Source organism: Argentina anserina, chromosome 4 (assembly GCF_933775445.1).
Source record: "Argentina anserina chromosome 4, drPotAnse1.1, whole genome shotgun sequence".
NCBI lineage: Eukaryota > Viridiplantae > Streptophyta > Magnoliopsida > Rosales > Rosaceae > Argentina > Argentina anserina.
Window position 1 is genome coordinate 16,316,857 of NC_065875.1, and position 19,731 is coordinate 16,336,587.

The window sequence follows — 19,731 nt, forward strand, 5'->3', positions numbered from 1 at the left end:
TTTTTTTCCAAAGCAGTCTTTTGACTCATTTCCTTCACTAAAAAGGTCAAGAAATTCATCAAATTTCTGTATGCAAATTACCATTTGCATTGCAGAGTGTGTAACACTACAACTGTTTCTGTAACATTCATCGAGTGTCTAACTAGATGCATTCCACGAAAATGATTGATACATATCATTAATATATGATCGTCATGAGTCACGACCCTGACAAGTCCACAAAACAATAGCCGTTTGTTTACAAATCACGGCCTCAAAGGGATCGGAAAATCATCAACCTTTACCTACAAATGTTTTAAACAATCTACTTCTACAAGAACTTTACAAACCAAATTAGCTTAATTGCCATGAACTTTTCAATGAATCAATGCCAAAGAACAAAACAAAGAGAAAACCATTCAGGGCCTGAATTTTAAATTGGGCCTCATCCAGCCCACTTAAGTAGCGAAATTACGAAAGCGCCGTCACCAGAATTCACACTCGGATCAAAAGCACTATCCCTAGCGCACCCGGTTCTTCTTCTTCTTCTTCTTCTCCAACTCTCCTCGCCTCCCTCTCCCTCATCGCCCTGCCATATACTCTTACCCAGGTCCATCTCTCTCTCTCTCTCTCTCTCTCTGTTTATTTATTTATTTATTTATTTATTAGAATTTGCAGCTTGTTTGATTCGATTTCTTTGCCGTTCGAATTTCTATTGCACGTAGAAATCTCCGATAGTATTGCTTCAGTTCGTTTCTCTAATTATGCTTGAAAAGCAAACGCTTAACCTAATTTTCTTCAAGAGTATCATTTAGGGTTTTGGCATCTCTGGTCGGTACTGTGGTTTTGACTCTAAATCTGCTTTACTAGGTCTTCACGAAATAATAATACCGTTAGATACTGTTATTGAAAGTAGTAATTTAGTGCTCGTTTTCGTGTTGGTGGTGAATTTGTTGTGGTGTTGTGATGAACAAGTTTTGGTTTCGGCGTTCGAGGACTGTTTGGGGTTGTTATAACTACTGAACTGACAATGAATGTGTCAATTGCTTGTTGCAGTGGGAGCTGCAAGTTTTGATTAATTCTCGAACACAGAGGATCCATTCACGATGTCGAGGAAAGGACTTATGGAGCAAGACCTAAGTAAGCTGGATGTAACAACTTTACATCCGCTTTCACCTGAGGTCATCTCTCGCCAGGCAACCATCAATATCGGTAAGTCTCGTATATATATTTTGTACCATATGTAGTTTGTACGTGTGCTAATTCTTCAAATTGTTGTGGGGTTTTGCTGGATACTCTTTCAGGAACTATTGGGCACGTGGCTCATGGGAAGTCTACTGTCGTGAAAGCCATTTCGGGTGTTCAGGTAGATTTTTGGACCTTGTGCATTTGCATCTGTCTTTCTTTTTCATGTGTTTTTGCATGGGATTTGTATGTAGGGCAGAACTCATGAGGTGCTACATTTTGATTTGACAGTTCTACTTGGAAGTTATTAATTCACATATTTATAGCCACATAAGAATGTGCAAGGAGGGGTGTATTATAGTTGTAGGCTAAAAAAGTTGCGCAATCTTATACTGATACACGTGGCTACCAAGATTATGTTTTTTCACTGTAAAGCTGATAACTGTCGTCTGCCTTGTACAATGGCCGTGCTCTTTGGAATCAGTGATTTCTAACTTCTAGGGAGGTAGGGTTGCATCACTTACATGTAATCTCTCTACACTTTGAGAGTCATAGTTGCTGACACACCAAACTGCATAGGCTCATCACTCTCGATATTTTGAAGATAGTTTACCAAATTTTCTCATAATAATATTTGGTTGTTCTGGGCAGGTTTCAATTTATCTGCATTACCATAGCCTTTATCATTACTTTTCAAAGTGAATCCAGCAAAACATTCATATCTTGTACTGTGGAACTTTTCATTTGAGGACGATTATTTAAAGTTGTAAGAAAATAGGGTAAGTTGGAGTTCATCTGTTGAAGTAAAGTGCACAGTTTCATTGGCTCTGGAAATTATTAAGTTGTAAGTTTGTAACTGAAGTGTGTTTGTTGACCTTCGGGTTACACTCTATCTATTCCTCTACCCTTTATTGTTTCAAATCTCTCTCATTTCATTTGTCAAAGTGACCTTATAGTATAGGGAATCCAACATGAAGTAAAGTGCAACAACATGACTAGAGTATTGTTTGTTTGTTGAACTTTATCTACTGAAGCTTGGCGTTGATTGTGGTGTTGACTTATGCCATAATTTTCTCCTGGATATACAATATATTCTTGTTTAAGTGAACATCTATGTTAATGATTTGCAGACCGTGCGTTTCAAGAATGAGCTGGAGCGTAACATTACTATCAAGCTCGGATATGCAAATGCAAAAATCTACATGTGTGAAGATGAGAAGTGCCCACGACCATCATGCTACAAGTATGTGTGCCATTTATGCAATTTTCTTGAATTACTTGCTCTCCTTTTATTAATCTCTATTTTTTTTAATCAGAGCATATGGAAGTGGAAAAGAAGATGCTCCACTATGTGATGTTGCTGGATTTGAGAACTGCAGGATGAAGTTATTGCGACATGTATCATTTGTAGATTGCCCGGTAAGGCTTTTAGATGCATGTTATATACACTGCACCAGTATCTAGTTTATTTGTGGTCATTCTAGTGTCATAAGCAATCATGGAGTGTTGGTTTTTATGCAAGACATTTGTAATTTGTCACTCCCAGCGTATCTTGTTTTTGTTAGGTATCTCCTTGAAATATTATATTGATCATGATGAATCCTGTTGCAGTAAAATTAGCTTTTTCTCATGGTGGTTTGCAAAACGATTTTCTTGTTGCATGTCAGCATCTTAACGTTTCTAGTTCAGCTTGTGTCCAAATTATACGCCTTCACAAAGTGACAAACTTAGTAGGTGGTAATGTCATATTGTTGTTTGGTTTGGTAACGATCAAAATTGAGTGTGGTTGCCACGTACTATCTATTTATGGTTTTGGGTTTGTATCTTGTTTTTTAACTGTACGTTTCTCTGTTTTTTTTTTCCTAATAGGGCCATGATATTCTCATGGCTACCATGCTTAATGGGGCTGCAATTATGGATGGCGCATTGCTTCTGATTGCTGCAAATGAAAGTTGTCCCCAGCCACAAACGTCTGAGCATCTTGCTGCTGTGGAAATTATGCGTCTTCAGCATATCATTATCCTTCAAAATAAGGTTGATCTTATTCAGGAGAATGTGGCCATCAATCAACATGAGGCAATCCAGAAGTTTATCGAGGTAAACTCTCCTGAAGCACCATTTAGTGTTTAGCATATTTCCGGTTTATGGTTCCAGCCTGCTGAATTCTAAATAAAACTTTTTTTTTCTCAGGGTACTGTAGCTGATGGTGCACCAGTTGTGCCAATCTCTGCTCAGTTGAAATATAATATTGATGTTGTGTGCGAGTATATCGTGAAAAAAATCCCAATTCCTGAAAGGAACTTTATCTCGCCTCCAAACATGATTGTTATTCGTTCTTTCGATGTCAACAAACCTGGGTTTGAGGTTGATGAAATACGCGGTGGAGTTGCTGGTGGAAGTATTCTCAGGGTATGCCTCTGTTTAAATTTACTGAAAATTATTCTATGTTTAAAGATGTTCATTCGTTGTCTAGCGCTTGGTGTTTGATAACGTGTTTCAGTTTGAAAATCCTGTTCTTGCTACTTATATTGGTGGAGTTATGGGTGTTCAGGTTGTCTCTGACACGAGTTTGTCAGAATGTAGTGTAGACTATGTCTAAATATTCCATCCCTGGTTGGGCACATGTTAGAAATTCTTTTTGTAGTTTTCAGAATCCTGTTCTTCCTTGATATGCTTGTCTAGGAGTTATGGTTAGTGGCCTAGTGTGAATGTGTGCTAGTGTTGTATACTTGTTGACTTTCTTAATTTTTTTACATCACAGTTCACTAGTTGCACACTTATATTGACAATTTGATCTTGGCAGGGTGTTTTGAAAGTGAATCAATTTATTGAGGTTCGTCCTGGTATTGTTGTGAAAGATGAGAGTGGAACCATCAAGTGCACACCTATATATTCGAGAATAGTATCACTGTATGCAGAGCAGAACGAGTTGCAATTCGCAGTTCCAGGTGGTCTCATAGGAGTTGGAACAACAATGGATCCCACTTTGACGCGTGCCGATAGATTAGTGGGGCAAGTTCTTGGTGAAGTAGGCTCACTACCTGAAGTATATGTTGAACTTGAGGTAAGGGCAATAGGTGCAGGTCTTTTTGTGGCTTTTCGGAACATAAATCTTATGGAGATGCTATATGTCAAGTAAATGCTAATATATCTGATTTTTTGGAAGGAGAAAAAAAGGAGAAAATGGGTAGCGTTTATAGTACTGAAGTGATTATTATTTTGTCATGATATAATATTCATCTTCTGTTTTATGGGTATTAGTGAGAATTCTATTGTTTGAATATTTAACTAATTTTGTTGTTTCCTCCCGAGATAGATAGATAGTGTTAAATCCGTTTTCCAAAAAAAAAAAAGATAGTGTTAATCAGAAATGACCGTGAATACAGCTTTGGAATACTTTATGAATGCTTTAGTGCTGAAATGTCTGACGTCTGTGATTTTCCAGGTGAACTTTTTCCTTTTGAGAAGGCTTCTGGGGGTCCGCACAAAGGGTTCTGAAAAGCAGGGCAAGGTCTCCAAGCTTGCCAAGGCCGAGATACTCATGTTAAATATTGGTTCTATGTCAACTGGTGCTAGGGTAATTGCCGTGAGGAATGATTTAGCGAAGCTTCAGTTGACTTCTCCTGTGTGTACAAGCAAAGGAGAGAAAATTGCGCTCAGTAGACGAGTTGAGAAGCATTGGCGTCTGATCGGTTGGGGCCAGATCCAAGCTGGACAAACGCTTGACGTCCCACCCTGCCCTATTTGAGTCGAAGACAAACGTGTAAGACTGAAAGCAAGAAAATTTCAAGACAGCTGAAAAGTTAGGATGTGGGAAGGCAGACACATGTTGGGAACCATTTTTGTCAGATGGAGGAGAAAACATGATTTCAATCACTATTATTTTTGTGGTGCTTCTTTTGTGTTTGGTATGTTAATACTTTCTGCTACGTTCTTATTTAGTCTGCGAGCTTTGAAACTCGGTCTTTCCGGCATATGGATTTGCGACAGATTTATGTTAAATTGTACCCGACTATATTGGGTTCCCATGGAATTTGCTCAAGCCATTAGATTGAACGTCTGATTTATATTGGTTCTCTATTGTTTTAAAGAACAAAAATATATTGGCTCTCTATATTGCCTTGATTTCAGGACTCGCAGGGCGGTTATGTGCTCATTCGACCTCCTTGTGTTTGTTTATCGTTTTCACTTTGTAGTTTGTAGCATAACTTCTATCTCTGCCCAAATTCAAATTCAACCAACTACTGAACAACTCTTAGGCGACATCACTTCATTCCGCCTAACTAATGAATTATTATCAGAAACAAGTTGAGATTTATTTTTAGTGGTTGACCGGAAGATCAAACCACTAATCTAATATCGTTTTTGACTATTCAACTATGAACTTTCAATATATAGATCGATATAGCCTTCATTTTTTGAAACCTCGATGATTCCATGCATATATAGTATATATTCAAAGTTTCAAACGCTTATACCTTTTCTTTTTTCATACCTAAAACTGGCGTTAATGAAACTCCTAGATCAATAAATGAATGACACTTTTTTGGGGAAAGGGTGTAGCGAAAGTAGTCTCCCAAACTAGTGGTACTGAAATTTAAGAGCAACTAGCAGTCATTATGTTTCTGTCAATTACAACAAGAAAATCTGGCAACAACATACTTGACCTTCTGGAACTTGCAGCCCAGGCTTGCCTATAAATTGAGTACTTTGCACAAAGCAAATCATTAAGCTATTAGTTATCTTGCAATCTAATCTTGCAAGAATAATATTATAGCTTAAGTTCGTTCGTGCATTCTCGATCAATGGCGCCCACCAAGAAAACAAAGTTGTTTGTGTGCCTGTTGGTTGCTGCAGTGGCGGTGGTTGTTCATGTTGCCCAAGGCAATGCTCATAAGAGTATAAGCATAATCACATGAAAGCTCTTTTGCACTCTCAATGGAAATGACACTGCTCCAAGCCCACCATTCCCAAGTAAGATACCTAAACACCCATGCATGCATATAATAGAGCAACAACATAAACAATCAATTGACCGAGTTTCTCGCCTGATGATCATCGACAAGGTTATAAAAAACGCTAGGCGTTAATCGGACGGACAGTTGAAAACCAACGCCCAGAGGATTAATCGGAGATTAATCAGATTTGTATTTTTGTATATATTTTAAATTTTTAATAACAAATAATTATATAAATACAATTAAAATAAGAATATAATGCATGAAATTAATGTAAAAAGAATAATGTCTAGAATACTGAAAATACATATGTTCTTAATCCTTAATCCTTAGAAATGTTCAACAATATTGATCTAATGATCTTAATCTCTTAGGAAAAAAAGAAATACAATTCAACAACAATGAATTTAGGAAAATCAATAATAAGAAACACAATTCACCAATCATTTGGAAAATAAAAAAATAACAATTCAAACAACGGGAATGCATTCTTACAAGCCTATTTCTCGGAGCTCATCAAATTCTTCTTCTCCATATCCTTCAAGTACTTCTTATGTATCCGAATCAAACTCAAAATTCAGAACTTAAAAAATAAAAAACCTAGCCGCCCAGCCGCCTAGGCGGGCAAAAATCGGCCGGCCACCTAACACCGCCGTTTAGCACAAAATCGCGGCGGCCCTAGGTGGCCCTTTTTAGAACCTTGATCATCGATCATGCTTAAGTACATATTGTAAAATAAATTGTTATGCTGATCTCTTGTGTATTCATATGTAGATGCTAGCATCCAACTACGTTGTAGATCAGGCATCGGTAAATTATATGAAACTGCGAAAACCAACTCTACGGGACAGTTTAGAATCCTTGAGAAAAAATTGCCCTATACAGTCGCTCAAGTATTATCCGGATGTCGTGTTGTGGTTGCCACGCCATTTAAGAAGTGCAACTCCACTCTACCTGCCACCGGTACTGTAGCTTCAAAGTTAACATTGAACTCAACCGCTGTTGTTGGCCCTAAAAACGTCACCACCTACAAGGCAGTTAACTTTAAACGACTCTAAATTCTAAATTTCAAGACAACGATATGGCATTACAGCGGGCCAATATCTGCATACTTCTTACTTATATGAATAAAGGTCGATTAAGAAATAAAGATACGTACTACGTATTTGTAACAACCAGTTGATATTACTGTTAGTATTTGCCTTCCAAGTACAGCTGTAATGACTGGATTTTTTGTACTAGAAGTTTGTAATGAATAAAGGTTACATCAGATCTTTTTTAAAATATGTTAACCATTAACCATGCATGCTCAAGGCCATGCATATGCTCGATGGTTGATCATTGCAAAATAAACATATCCATAATTGACACAAAAATATCTTACGTTTTCCTGGTTGAAGACAAAGAGTCTAACAAACACCCGAGAGGTATATGATATATACAGCCGTAATGAGCCATTTGCCGATTGTACCTCGAAAGCCGATTGAAAGACAAGCTTTTTCTCATTTGTTGCTAAAAACATCTAGGTTATGATCAACCACTTTCTCAAACTACTGAGCTAGATTATCAAACTTATATATACTTCTCTTTGACAGCAACGAAGGAAAAGCAAAGCCCGTTTGGATGGACGTATATGTGATGTGATATTGGTTACTAAATCACTAATAAAGAGTCAGTAAAATGCATGGGCGCCGCATTTCGGTTGTGTATTCATGAAATGTGGCTTAAGAATGGTACATCAAGTTTCTTCCATTGATAATTAAAATGTGTCAACTTTATCAAATAAGACATTAGTACCTAAAGTATCAATTCCGATATCAAATGTGTACATGACGTTAACTCCTCCTTCACAGGATTAAACGAAGGCGGGTAAATTAGTATTTTGAATAATAATTATCCTTATCAAGATATTTATATAAGTGAACTCTACCCGGTAGTCAAACGCCTTTCTCTTCTCTTCGCTTTTGAACATGAATCTTCTCGTGAGCTTCGACCATGTATAAAGTAAAAATTGGAGAGAACAAACTTAGGGGAGTGTATTTTATATGGATTTAGTCTGAGTTTTTAAAAAAATCTATGGAATTCAGAAATCTAGGTATATTTAATATAAATTTTAAATTATCCATATAAGTCTAGGTGTATTCAATTAAGATTTTAAAAAGTTATTATGGAATTCAATCCATGAAAGTCTAAGGGTATTCAATCAAGACTTTAAAAATGAATAGAAGTCTGTGGGTATTCAAAATATCATTCATACTTATGGAATTATAAACTCATGAACTTTATAGTTTTAATTATACACACCACAATCCAAAAATTGTTGTGCCTCTAGACCAAAGATTTTCATGAAATTTTCCTTTGATTTTCTCATTGTATTTTGTTTTCTCCACCATTTTTCTTTATTTTCTTTTTGTCTTTTCTTTTCTAATTCTTTTTCGTACAACCCAACATGTTTATTTAACCTATGATCTCATGATTAGTTTCTTTTTCTTTTTCTTTATGTTATGTTATTACCTTGTATCTTTATACTTATTAAAATTATATTCTCATATGTGGACACATGCCCAATACTAACAATAAAAACAATGACGTTGAAAGAAATACGTAAGAAGAAATGAGAATAATAATCATACCTTGTATCTTTATACTTATTAAAATTCTATTCTCATATGTGGACACATGCCCAATACTAACAATAAAAACAATGACGTTGAAAGAAATACGTAAGAAGAAATGAGAATAATAATCATATCAATGTTTCATGAATACCGACTTCTTTAGCTTAAAACTTCTGGAACAATTTATTTACTTCCATTTCTTTGGTACCTATTGGTTGATATATTAAATTTGAAGGGTTTATTTTATTTTCTTATAAATAAGTGAGATTTTCTAATTTCTTTGTAATAGATACAAATTATACAACCAATAAATTTGCTTAGAACAAAAAATTATTTCGTAGAAAAATTTTCTTAGCATGCACTAAATCCTCATCCAATAGCATCCACAAGACATTAGAGAACCCATAAGTCCAACCTAGATGCTTAAGGCGCAGTCGGTAGTGAAGCAAATTATCACGGAACCGTGGCCGTGGCCCGTGGGCTTGTAGTTGAGAGACATGGTATGCACATACATTATGAATACTGAGAAATCTATAGAAGTCGATCAATATAAATTATGTGGATTTCATGAATCAATAAAAGTTTGTAGAAATCAGCCAAAAGTATGTAGAAATCAGTCAAAAGTCTATGGTTGAAATCGGTGATTTTAACAATTCTATGAAAGTCTGTGTATTTTTTAAAGAGTTTGTAGTTTTTTTTTCGAAAAGTCTGTTAATTGAAATAAGTCAACACGAATCTATATACAATACACCCCCTTAAAGAAGAAAAGAAAACAAATTTGTGTAAAAGATTTAATTTTCAAAACATGCCTTCTTGAAACAATATATATATATACAGTCCTTATCCAGAGTGAAGTTCCAATTTTGGCACACTTTTCGGTCAAATTTTTTCAACATAAGCGATTTAATATTTAAATATGCTATTCAAGATCATCTTTATAAAGTTTCATCCAATTTGACAATGATTTGAGCTTTCAAAATTGAGATTTACACGAACGGTTCACGTTGAACAGTTTTAATTCATTCATTGATTTAATCTAATTTCAATACCTTAACGATGTCCGAATTAGATAAAATTTTGTAAAGATGATCTTGAATAGCATACCTAAATATTGAATCGCTTATGCTGAAAAAAATTTGATCGAAAAGTGTGCCAAAATTGGAATTTCAATCTGAAATTTTAAAGTGAAGCTTCACTCTAGATAGAGACTATATATATATATATTTATATATATATAGCGAACTACTAGAGTTATTTTCGACTTGATGGAGAATTGGAGATCCGTAAGTCCACAACCATATCCAGGAATGAAAAATGTGCTTTAATTTTTTTTCTCCTTCCTTTTTTGTGGGTTTGTCTCAATACAGTATGTTGTATGCAAGATGAATTGTGGGTTTCTTGTAGAATTATCATATTAATGTTTCTTCTTTGTAAGATTCATTGCAAAATTGGAGTTCTAAAGGGTGAGTATATATTGCTAAAGAACTGCGCACTGCATATAATTTTCTGATGGGAAAATAACGTGGGTGGCTGATTGTGGTTTTGGAGGGAATTAAGATAAGGAGGAGGAAGGCTGTAAAAGTTTGACGGACCAACTTACCCATGAAATTATGAGATTTAGCGGAGGACTTAATTGAGGAGTTAGAGTCATGTACGTAAATGATATCGAATGATACTTCATGTACGAATGTGTTAATTTTGAAAGTTGAGAAACCTAAATTATTAGTTGAGAAAAGTTGATGTACTATTCTTAAAATTTTTACTACTACAATTCTTACCAACATTGTACACATTGAGTCCAATGGGTTCTTATGTGGATTACAATCCTTATTATCTTCTTTTTATTTTGGTTGATCTCTCTGGGAATGGACAGTTAATATCAAGCCAATCCAAACTCAAGTTAAAAGGAAGTGGGAAGAAAAGAGAGAAGCTTAGTAGTCTGCAATTGTGTTGTTCTAAAACTGAAAACAGAGGCAATTCATGAGTTAAAGCTTGAATATTTCTTTTTGTTGAGATAATTGATGAATGATCGAATTCAAGTTGGTGATGAAAACCACAAGGAACAACCCATACCGGCGATACGGGGATGTAGATGATGAATTTCTTGATTTAATCATCCCAAAGTTTTTTCCTTCTTAATGATGAAATTGGGAATCTTGAATTCGAGTTAATGATAAGAATAACCCATACAAAGTTTAATCAACAAGCCATAGATCAATGAATGAATGCCACTTTTTTTTTTTGCAAAATTTCAGATGAAAGTAAAAAATTTCCTCCTCATGCTAGACATCTAATTAATAGGTGGTATAAACTGAGTTGGACTTTATGTTTTTTGGAGAAAACAAAAAGACGTTTTTAAGTCTTGATAAAAGAAAGTGCAGCTGGTATTAGAAACAATAAAAAATATTGTTTCTTGGTCTTTGGTGATCCCTTCGTACTTTGTAGAAGGAGCTAGAGAGAAAGAAGAAAATATATCTTGCTCTCTCTCATTTGTGTGAGCTGTGTGTAAGGAGAGAAACAGAGAAAACTAATCCTTCTTGGTCAGCCTATTTCTTGTGTTAGCCAAGAATAAGTGTTATTCCTCTAGAGATATAGAGATTGGAGACTGTAATCCCATTTTATAGTAGAAGTTTTTCGGAGATCATCCCGTGGTTTTACCTTCAAATTGAAGGGTTTCCATATTAAAATTGCTAGTGTTCTTTGTTGTTTTATATTTCTCCTGGCTGTTCTGATTTTGCCGGTTTATAGTTTCTGTGTTTGTGTTTGCTGCATAGATTCCAACAATATCTAGTTAGCAATTTGATCAGTATATATGTAGAGTATTTATGACTAGTGGTATTAAAATGCAAGAGCAACTAGTCATGTTAGGTCTGTCCATTTTAATTACAAAATTTGGCAGTAAAGGAAGTGCTTTGTAGGTAAGGGATCCCTATAAATTGGTTATTACGCGCTAAGGTTCGAAAAAGTGTTAGGCGGTGTGCAGACAGACATCTACCCTTAGATGCATAAGCGGTTTTAAATTATTAAATATTTATTTATTTTTATACATGTATTTAAATTAATTTTATGATTAATAATATATAATAATACTTAATATTAATTTTGAAAATAGTCTAAATTCACAATAACTTAAGTGCAAAGTCTATACAAAAATATTATAACAAAAGATAAATTATAAAACAAATACAATATTAAATCTCAAGTTTTTAAGGTTTTTTTAAGTAACGATTTTTTAACCGCCTAGACGGCCGCTTTTTTAAAACAGTGCTCCGCACACAACAAAATTATCAAGACATCAGTTAACTTGCAATCTAATCTTGCGAAATAATATCTCAGCAAAAAAATTGTACTTGCATTCTTGATCAATGGTGTCTTCCAAGAAAACAATGTTGTTTGTGTGTCTGCTGGTTGCTGCAGCGGCAATAGTTGTTCCAACTGCAACCCAAATAAGAGATATCATTAGCAATCTTGGTTCACCCTCCATCCAAGGCACCTTGTTTTGCACTATCAATGTAAATGCCACTGTTGATTATAATGGCGTCATTGTTAGCCCTCATTCTCAAGTAAGTTAGTTAATTAATCTCCAATTAGTGCATCATAGTAACCAATGGAGTTCTATTCGCCTGATAGACTTGATGAGTGATCAAAATTCGTTGATTATTCATGCATGTTAAACATTAGTCTAAATACACAAGCGTATATATATATATATACATATATTATGTAGATTGTTGATTAGATTGTCAAATATGGTGATCTCTTGTAGATGTTACGGTCCAACTGCGTTGCGGACCAGGCAATGGTGATGTGGTTTTGACTGGATTACCAACTCCACTGGATAGTTTTCAATTGTATGGAACTTTTTTACATTTCCGCTCACTCGAACATTATCCGAACGACAATCTTGTGGTTACCACACCACTTGCTAAGTGCAACGCTACTCTGCCTTCAATCGAAATTCTCACATCGAACTTAACTTAAATTAAAATCGACACCTTCAGCCTTATTTGTGTCATCATTCTCAGGCCAATCAGATTTTTTTTTGGCTACAAAGGGGACCTAAAAGGCCTAGAAAAAAAACAGACTAAATATTAAAGCAGGCTCTTGTGCGCCTACATCTAACAACACTGGTCATATCGTCTAACAAAGCATGCGCAACATGTGCATGGGAATCAACAAACTCAATCAGCCCCAACTTATGAGAAATACTTTTTTTACCAAGGCATGAGAAATACCTTCAGCCTCATTTATGTCATCATTCTCAGGCCAATCGGATTTTCAATCTCCACTATTGGATTTATATCGTTCAAGTCAATATTATGACCTATATGTGTTAGCTACTTCTTATATATGATTATGGTATGTTTATATTACGTACTGCTCTTCATACTTGTCTTCCATGTTTAATTGTACCTCATTGGAATTCTAGCACTAGTAATGAGTAATTATTATGTATACCCGGAACACCACGTGATACTGTCATCTGATGTATATAGCCAATCATATTACTTCATGGTGTGGTAAACATGTACGCGGTGAAAGAGTAAAAGATTATTTAAATATGTGTAACCAATCAAAAATAAACACAATAAAAAATGGACTAATAACATTAAAAAAGTATGCCACGTAAACTATATACGGTTATATATAATAATTTTTCAATGAGTAAATGTAATCCCCTTCGATGTTTACCTTGGATGCCTTTCTTTCCTTTTCTGTTCATTTCGTTGATGCAACAATAAAATGATATTGTTCGGGTGACGTTGGTGCACATGTATGCATATTCATTACCTGCGGTGGATCCAACTCAAAGTCCCTTATGCTTATGCCCAAATAAGAAAGGTAAGATTTTTGAGGTAAAAAAAAATAGAACGATTTCTTGTAAAATAAAACCCAACGCAATTATTCCAAATTTTTATCATTGGAAAAAAATAACTTCATACACAACCCCTTATAAAAAAAAGTCTCATTAAAATATCATTTTCAACCTTGCACACATCTATACCCTCTCTCATTTTTTCCCTTATGATAGTGTAATTCTAAAAATTTTAAACGCTTAAAAGTTCAATAAAGATCAATTCTGTAAATTATGAATTGAAACAAAATTCATTTATTAAATTAATTATATCAAACAAATGAACATGTTAAAATTATTAGTCTCATAATTATTATTGGTATGGACACAAGTACGTGCGCAGGCGATCAATCTAATTTTTAACTAACCAAACACGTACTGATTGATACATTATGTGCATCAGCTGGTGGGAAAACCATGTCATGGCAATAGTTACAACTTACAAGACTATTGAACCACAACACGTAGGCCGAATTTGGGAGTGCTTTTGGAACCTGCTTTTGGTCCAAAATCATGATAAATGCGGGTGTTTGGTGAGACCTAAAAAACTGCTTTTAGTGGAAGCGATTCTCCTTACAACATGTTTTGAAGAAACAGGGTAGCAGGTGCTTTTGAAATTGCTTTTGTGGGAACCCTCTGCCAAAACATGGAACCTTAAATGAATTTCTTGCAAGTCATAGTTTGTCCCCGTTCTAACCCAGCAACTCTTCTAAAACCTTACTGCATCCTCTATGATCAACATGGAAAAACCATATTTTGTTCCTGGGTATGAGGTACAACCCTTGATTAAGTTGGATATGCATGCTTTGAAGTCTTCAATTTGATATGTTTCTTATAATAAATGAGAAAGATTAATCGGGCATGATTATAATCAAAGGAAGGATGTCGAATCCCTCAATTTGAGTCAAATTCATCAATTTGATCTGTCAAATATGGTGAAGGAAAGCTCTTGATTTTTCATGCTTTCACGCAGTGTTTACCCATAAGTGAAATAATTGATTATCAACATTACGGTTTTGAGGTTGTTGTTGAAAAAGGAGAATATCATTCATCGAAATTCCATGGTTTCTGGGTGATTGGATAAAGTGTGCTCATGGTGCAGACTGCAGATATATTACTGATTGGATTATTGGTTAAATAGATATCACAAGAGATGACTTTATATTATAAAATATTCCTAGATTTGTAGAGAACTCCCAACATTAATAATTTTGCTCCGTCTGAACCAGAAAACTCTAGAATCTAGACGATCACCACCGCCGCTTCCGATTTATTTTCCGGTTTCCTCCTCATGGCGGCGACAGAGTCCAAGGTAGTGACTGAGGTTGCGAAGATTGACCTAATTGAGGACGATAATGAGTTCATGGAGTTTGAAATCAATGAAGAATGGGAGAAGAGAGAGGAAGGTAAGGAAGTGACACAACAGTGGGACTGTAGGAGGATGATTGGGATGATGATGATGTTAATGATGACTTCCAGTTAGTGTAAGAATATAATATTGATCCAAACCCTAATAAATACTTTAAAAAAATAATTATAAAAAGTGTTTACCATATTCTTCTAATAATAGTTTCAAAAATAATTATGCTTACAGTAGCTTTAAAAATAATTATGCTCACAACATAACTGTGCCAAAATTAGGCCGTAGTTTTTAGCCTGCAGCAGCTCGCTAGCCGTAATGGATCAGCTAATCCATGAATAGGCAAGTTCACAAGCTAGATGGGCAAGACATCTACCATTCTCGTTTTCTACAGAGATGGCCTGGGTAAGAGATGCCACACATGGTGCCTTCTCATAATTATTCAACTGCCTCCTCATAATTATTCAATCTTCCTTTGCTATGTGACATAGATCATTATCGGATGTGTGCTTCAAACGTATATATTTGCATGTTTTCATTTTCAATTTTCCAATCTAGATATCATGCATGAATGCTAGCTAGAAGTGACTTTGATTTAGAAATGGAACAAATCATGAATGGAAAACACGTACAGTATGTAGACATCGGGCATGAATGCTAGAAGTGATTATGTTTTAAGAATTAATCACGACGATATCATTTGTTTGCGTACCTACTTTATTGATTCGAGCTTCATTGTGTTTAAGCAACTATACTAAACAGAGTATCTTGATCTTCATCCAAAAACCAAAGTATCTTGATGCGAGCGTTTCCCTCATTCACCGAGCTAGGAAGAATTAAATTAGATGTACTCATCAACTAATGCCAAACTGCAAGAAGTCGAAAACTATGTGCGGCTGTGCGTTACCACCTTAATAAAATTAAACCAACTCTTTAGCATTCGCCATGTCATAATATTTGTCTTCTTCAAAGGTACCGGTAATTCCTTATTCTTAAGAGACGCCTCCATGCATTTGAGTTATTTGACAAGCAGCAGAATAGAACCTCGGAACTGATCAACCTTCTTAATTAGCAGCCGGCCAGGGCATGCATTCTTTCTGGCAATCAATCAATTTTTGGTGTAAATAGTTTCTCCGATCATCATTTCTTCCAGATTAGCGGACATTGTAGGTACATGTACCGATGTACGTACGTATAATAGAAACTCAAATCCCTTGCTAAATCACAGGAACCCTAGCTAGTCTGAAAATTATCATTTTCTGAGAATGGGGTCGTAAAGTGCTATGTATATAGTACGAGAAGCAGAGAAATCGAGAAGAACAGGCTTGAGCCGCTTGACGGGTCTGGGATCACAGAGGAGTTGGCAACTTGGCATGGCCGAAGCTTGTCGCTACCGGAAGATTAATAAGTTGTATACGAGAGAAAGATCAAGATCTAAAAGTATAATTATCAGCCATGAAAAAAAAATAACTTAACCAACAAAGAGAAGTTCTCTTTGGTTTTTATTTTTTCCCAATGTGCTATACTAGCTCATTTATTTGCGTAACTGATAACAACAAACTTGGTATCAACCAGATTGGAGTGCGTGTGTGGCATTGTTCCCAGTTCCCACTAGTACCAACGCACAAAGTGTTGAAATCAAATTGTTTCCTTGAATATTATAATTTTTTTTTTTGCCTTTTTGTTTCCTTTTGGGTCTCTATTCTTAGAAAATTCTCAAATCATCTTAGAATGACATAAATGTTGATTTGCACTCAAAACTTGGCTGAAATTATCAATTTGCACCCCGAACTTGCATTTGAATCAATTTACCTCCTAAATTTGGTAAAAATTGCCGATTTATATCCCGAACTTGTATTTGAGTCAATTTACCTCCTAAACTTGGTAAAAATTGCCGATTTGCACCCCATCCGTTAAATTTAACTGTTTCTATCCAATTTTGCGTCACATATCATGCATTTAAGGGGTAATATTGTCATTATATATTTATTCATATTGAATAATGAAATAAATTAATAAAATTACTTAAGAGGAACACTTGCTACAATGTTTGTTTTTTCGAAACATGTTATTGATTTATATATTTATTATTTTATGTGATATGGTATGTTAAAAGATATTAGAAAAAATAGAAATAAATAAATACATTGAAAATTAAAAATAAATGTGTGTTCCGAGAGAATTACTATTCTACCATTGTGTGTCTTAGCCTTATTAGGTTTCCTGTTAGAGATAGATTCGCATCTCTGTAATATATTAGGACTCCGAATTCTACATGATTGTGGTTATGTAATGCCTATATATTGGCCTCATTATCAATCAATAAACGGTTACGTTCTGTTCTATTACGTCGTTATTATTCTCGTTTTGTTCATCCTCCAACAATGTGTACATATAAAAATATATTTATACACAACACACTATATTTGAATTGGTGGGTATATTGAATATATAATTCAAAGTAGGGTTAAGTAGGTAGAAAAAAAGATGTAAATAAATAATTTGATTAACAAAATAATCCTCATTTTAAAGAATATTTTTATTTGTTTTTAAGAAAAATATAAATAGAAAATGACAACATTACCCCTCATGTGCATGACATGTTACGCAAAATTGGATAAAAACAGTTAAATTTAACGGATGTGGTGCAAATCGGCAATTTTTACCAAGTTTAGGAGGTAAATTGAGTCAAATGCAAGTTTATGGTGCAAATTGACAATTTCAGCCAAGTTTAAGATGCAAATCGACATTTATGCCTCTTAAAATTAACTCCCTGCTTTATGTAAGACGAAGCCACAGATCCATTCTCACAAAAGTAAAATGAAAACAGCCTTAGATCCAAAAGACAACAACAAAACATTCCCACCAAATTGATGACCACTCCACTGAAGATTTGAGGCAATCATCAAATATTATGCTCTCTACTTCTCTCTTCATCAAGAAATCAGCAATTTTCACACTTCTTCAAGTACAAAGAACTCATAGCGGTTTGTTACAAAGCTTTAATTGATCTAAAACCTCACATATCCGGTTGGACAATGGATTCAAGTGTACAACAAACTAAAAATCGAATTGTGTTGGATGAACTGATCATTTTGTAGGGTGATAATCAGCCAAACTCTAAGAAAATTATGACATAATTTTTTTTTCTGAAAGAAAATTATGATATTAGGCAATATAAGAAATATAAGAAATTTTGACTATTTATAGGATAGAGTTAGGCAATATTAGAAGATGTACCGCCAAATCTATTAATTATCAATATCAAGTTGAGATTAATTAGCAACAATAAGATCGAATTACTAATCTAAATCCTGTCTTACCATTCAACTATATATGAATCCACATTAATCAAATTCAATATATAGAAGCCACGATGATTTCCATATATATAGTATTTAGATGCTACTCAATCAATGAATGAATGACACTTCATTGGGAATATTAGAGTACGTAAATTTAGAAACTTTCCATTATATCTAGGTGAGGAGCAATGTGACCGGTCTAAGAGCAACATTTACGTTAATGACTTTCTGTCAATTTGAACTAGAAAATTTGGCAGCAAAGTACATAACCTCTGGGGAGCTTGCATGGCAGACTTTCCTATAAATTGGTTACTTCACACACAACTAATCATCCAGACATTAGTTTTTTGCAATATATATGATCTAGCAATATATACCACCATATCAGCATAAGTACTTGCGTAATCAATAATGGCGCCCTCCAACAAAACAATGTTGTTTGTGTGCATATTGGTTGCTACCGTGGCGGTTGCCCAAGGAACTTTTATTTTTGGTGGAGGTATCCCCGATTTATTTACTACAACCCAAATCACAGGCGTGGTCTTCTGCACTCCCAATGGTACTGTCACTGTTGGCTCTGGAGGCGTCATTACAAGCCCACCATTCCCATGTAAGATAGTTAATTACCAATCAGCGCAACAATATAAATGATATATTGACTGTGTTGCTTGATTACCTGGCGATCATGATGTGTGGTTGACAATTTTTTCATGTTGATCATCAGGCTAGAAATATGCATGCATATCTAGTAAGATAAATTGTAGAGTTGATCTCTTGTACATGCATATATGCAGTTGCTCTTGTCCAGCTACGTTGCGGAACAGGCACAGGTCTTACGATTGCAAATGCGATTACCAACACCGCCGGACAGTTTACAATCACTGTGAACGGTGTGACCTATTCAACCGCTCAAATAGTAGCCGGATGTCGTGTAGTGGTTACCACCCCTCTTGCGAGGTGCAACACTACTCTGTCTTCAAACGGAACTCTCACGTCGAACTTACAAACAGCAGGATCTATAACTCTGCCACCATTTTTCCGCATCAACTTTGTCACTCCAACTGGATTCACAGCCACCCCTTAAACTTAATTATATAGTTAAAGTATGCGAAATGGCCTATATCTACGTACTTTATAGTTAAATAAATAAAGATCAGTTAAAGATATGTACCGGTAACAACCAGCTGATCGATATTAATCTACGCTCTTAAGTATAACTGTCCTAGTTGTAATGAATAAAGACCATGTATGTTAATCAAAAATATAAAGGACATAATGACATATATCTTGCTCCATTGGCTTCTTTTCTTTTCTGTTCATTCCTTTGCAGCAATACGGATCAATAGGAACTAGCGACGACTAGTGACATTAATTGGCACAGGCATATATGCTCAATGGTCACTGCAAAGTAAACTATCTATGCATTTAATAACCGGGTTTAATGACTATTTGGCGATATGGTCCTCAAAAC

General features: G+C 35.0%; 2 protein-coding genes across 2 annotated transcripts; both read left to right on the plus strand.

Annotated features, from left to right (window-relative positions):
* Positions 1–479: 479 nt before the first annotated feature.
* LOC126790226 (eukaryotic translation initiation factor 2 subunit gamma-like) lies at positions 480–5,226 on the plus strand. Its single transcript, XM_050516386.1, has 9 exons — positions 480–589; positions 1,036–1,191; positions 1,284–1,345; positions 2,295–2,407; positions 2,481–2,583; positions 3,034–3,261; positions 3,355–3,573; positions 3,968–4,228; positions 4,610–5,226. The coding sequence occupies exons 2-9, from the start codon at positions 1,086–1,088 to the stop codon at positions 4,910–4,912; spliced, it is 1,395 nt and encodes a 464-aa protein (XP_050372343.1). The 5' UTR covers positions 480–589; positions 1,036–1,085; the 3' UTR covers positions 4,913–5,226.
* A 13,445-nt stretch (positions 5,227–18,671) lies between these two features.
* On the plus strand, positions 18,672–19,344 carry LOC126792268 (phylloplanin-like). Its single transcript, XM_050518729.1, has 2 exons — positions 18,672–18,870; positions 19,055–19,344. The coding sequence occupies exons 1-2, from the start codon at positions 18,672–18,674 to the stop codon at positions 19,342–19,344; spliced, it is 489 nt and encodes a 162-aa protein (XP_050374686.1).
* Positions 19,345–19,731: the final 387 nt, after the last annotated feature.

What these genes read in the sequence shown, in the direction of transcription:
- LOC126790226 (XM_050516386.1), top strand. Translation starts at nt 1,086, where the DNA reads ATGTCGAGGAAAGGACTTATGGAGCAAGACCTAAGTAAGCTGGATGTA. An exon ending in AAGCCATTTCGGGTGTTCAG is followed by an intron (nt 1,346 to 2,294) that starts GTAGATTTTTGG and finishes AATGATTTGCAG; the next exon opens with ACCGTGCGTTTCAAGAATGA. An exon ending in AAGTATATGTTGAACTTGAG is followed by an intron (nt 4,229 to 4,609) that starts GTAAGGGCAATA and finishes GTGATTTTCCAG; the next exon opens with GTGAACTTTTTCCTTTTGAG.
- LOC126792268 (XM_050518729.1), top strand. Translation starts at nt 18,672, where the DNA reads ATGGCGCCCTCCAACAAAACAATGTTGTTTGTGTGCATATTGGTTGCT. An exon ending in TACAAGCCCACCATTCCCAT is followed by an intron (nt 18,871 to 19,054) that starts GTAAGATAGTTA and finishes GCATATATGCAG; the next exon opens with TTGCTCTTGTCCAGCTACGT.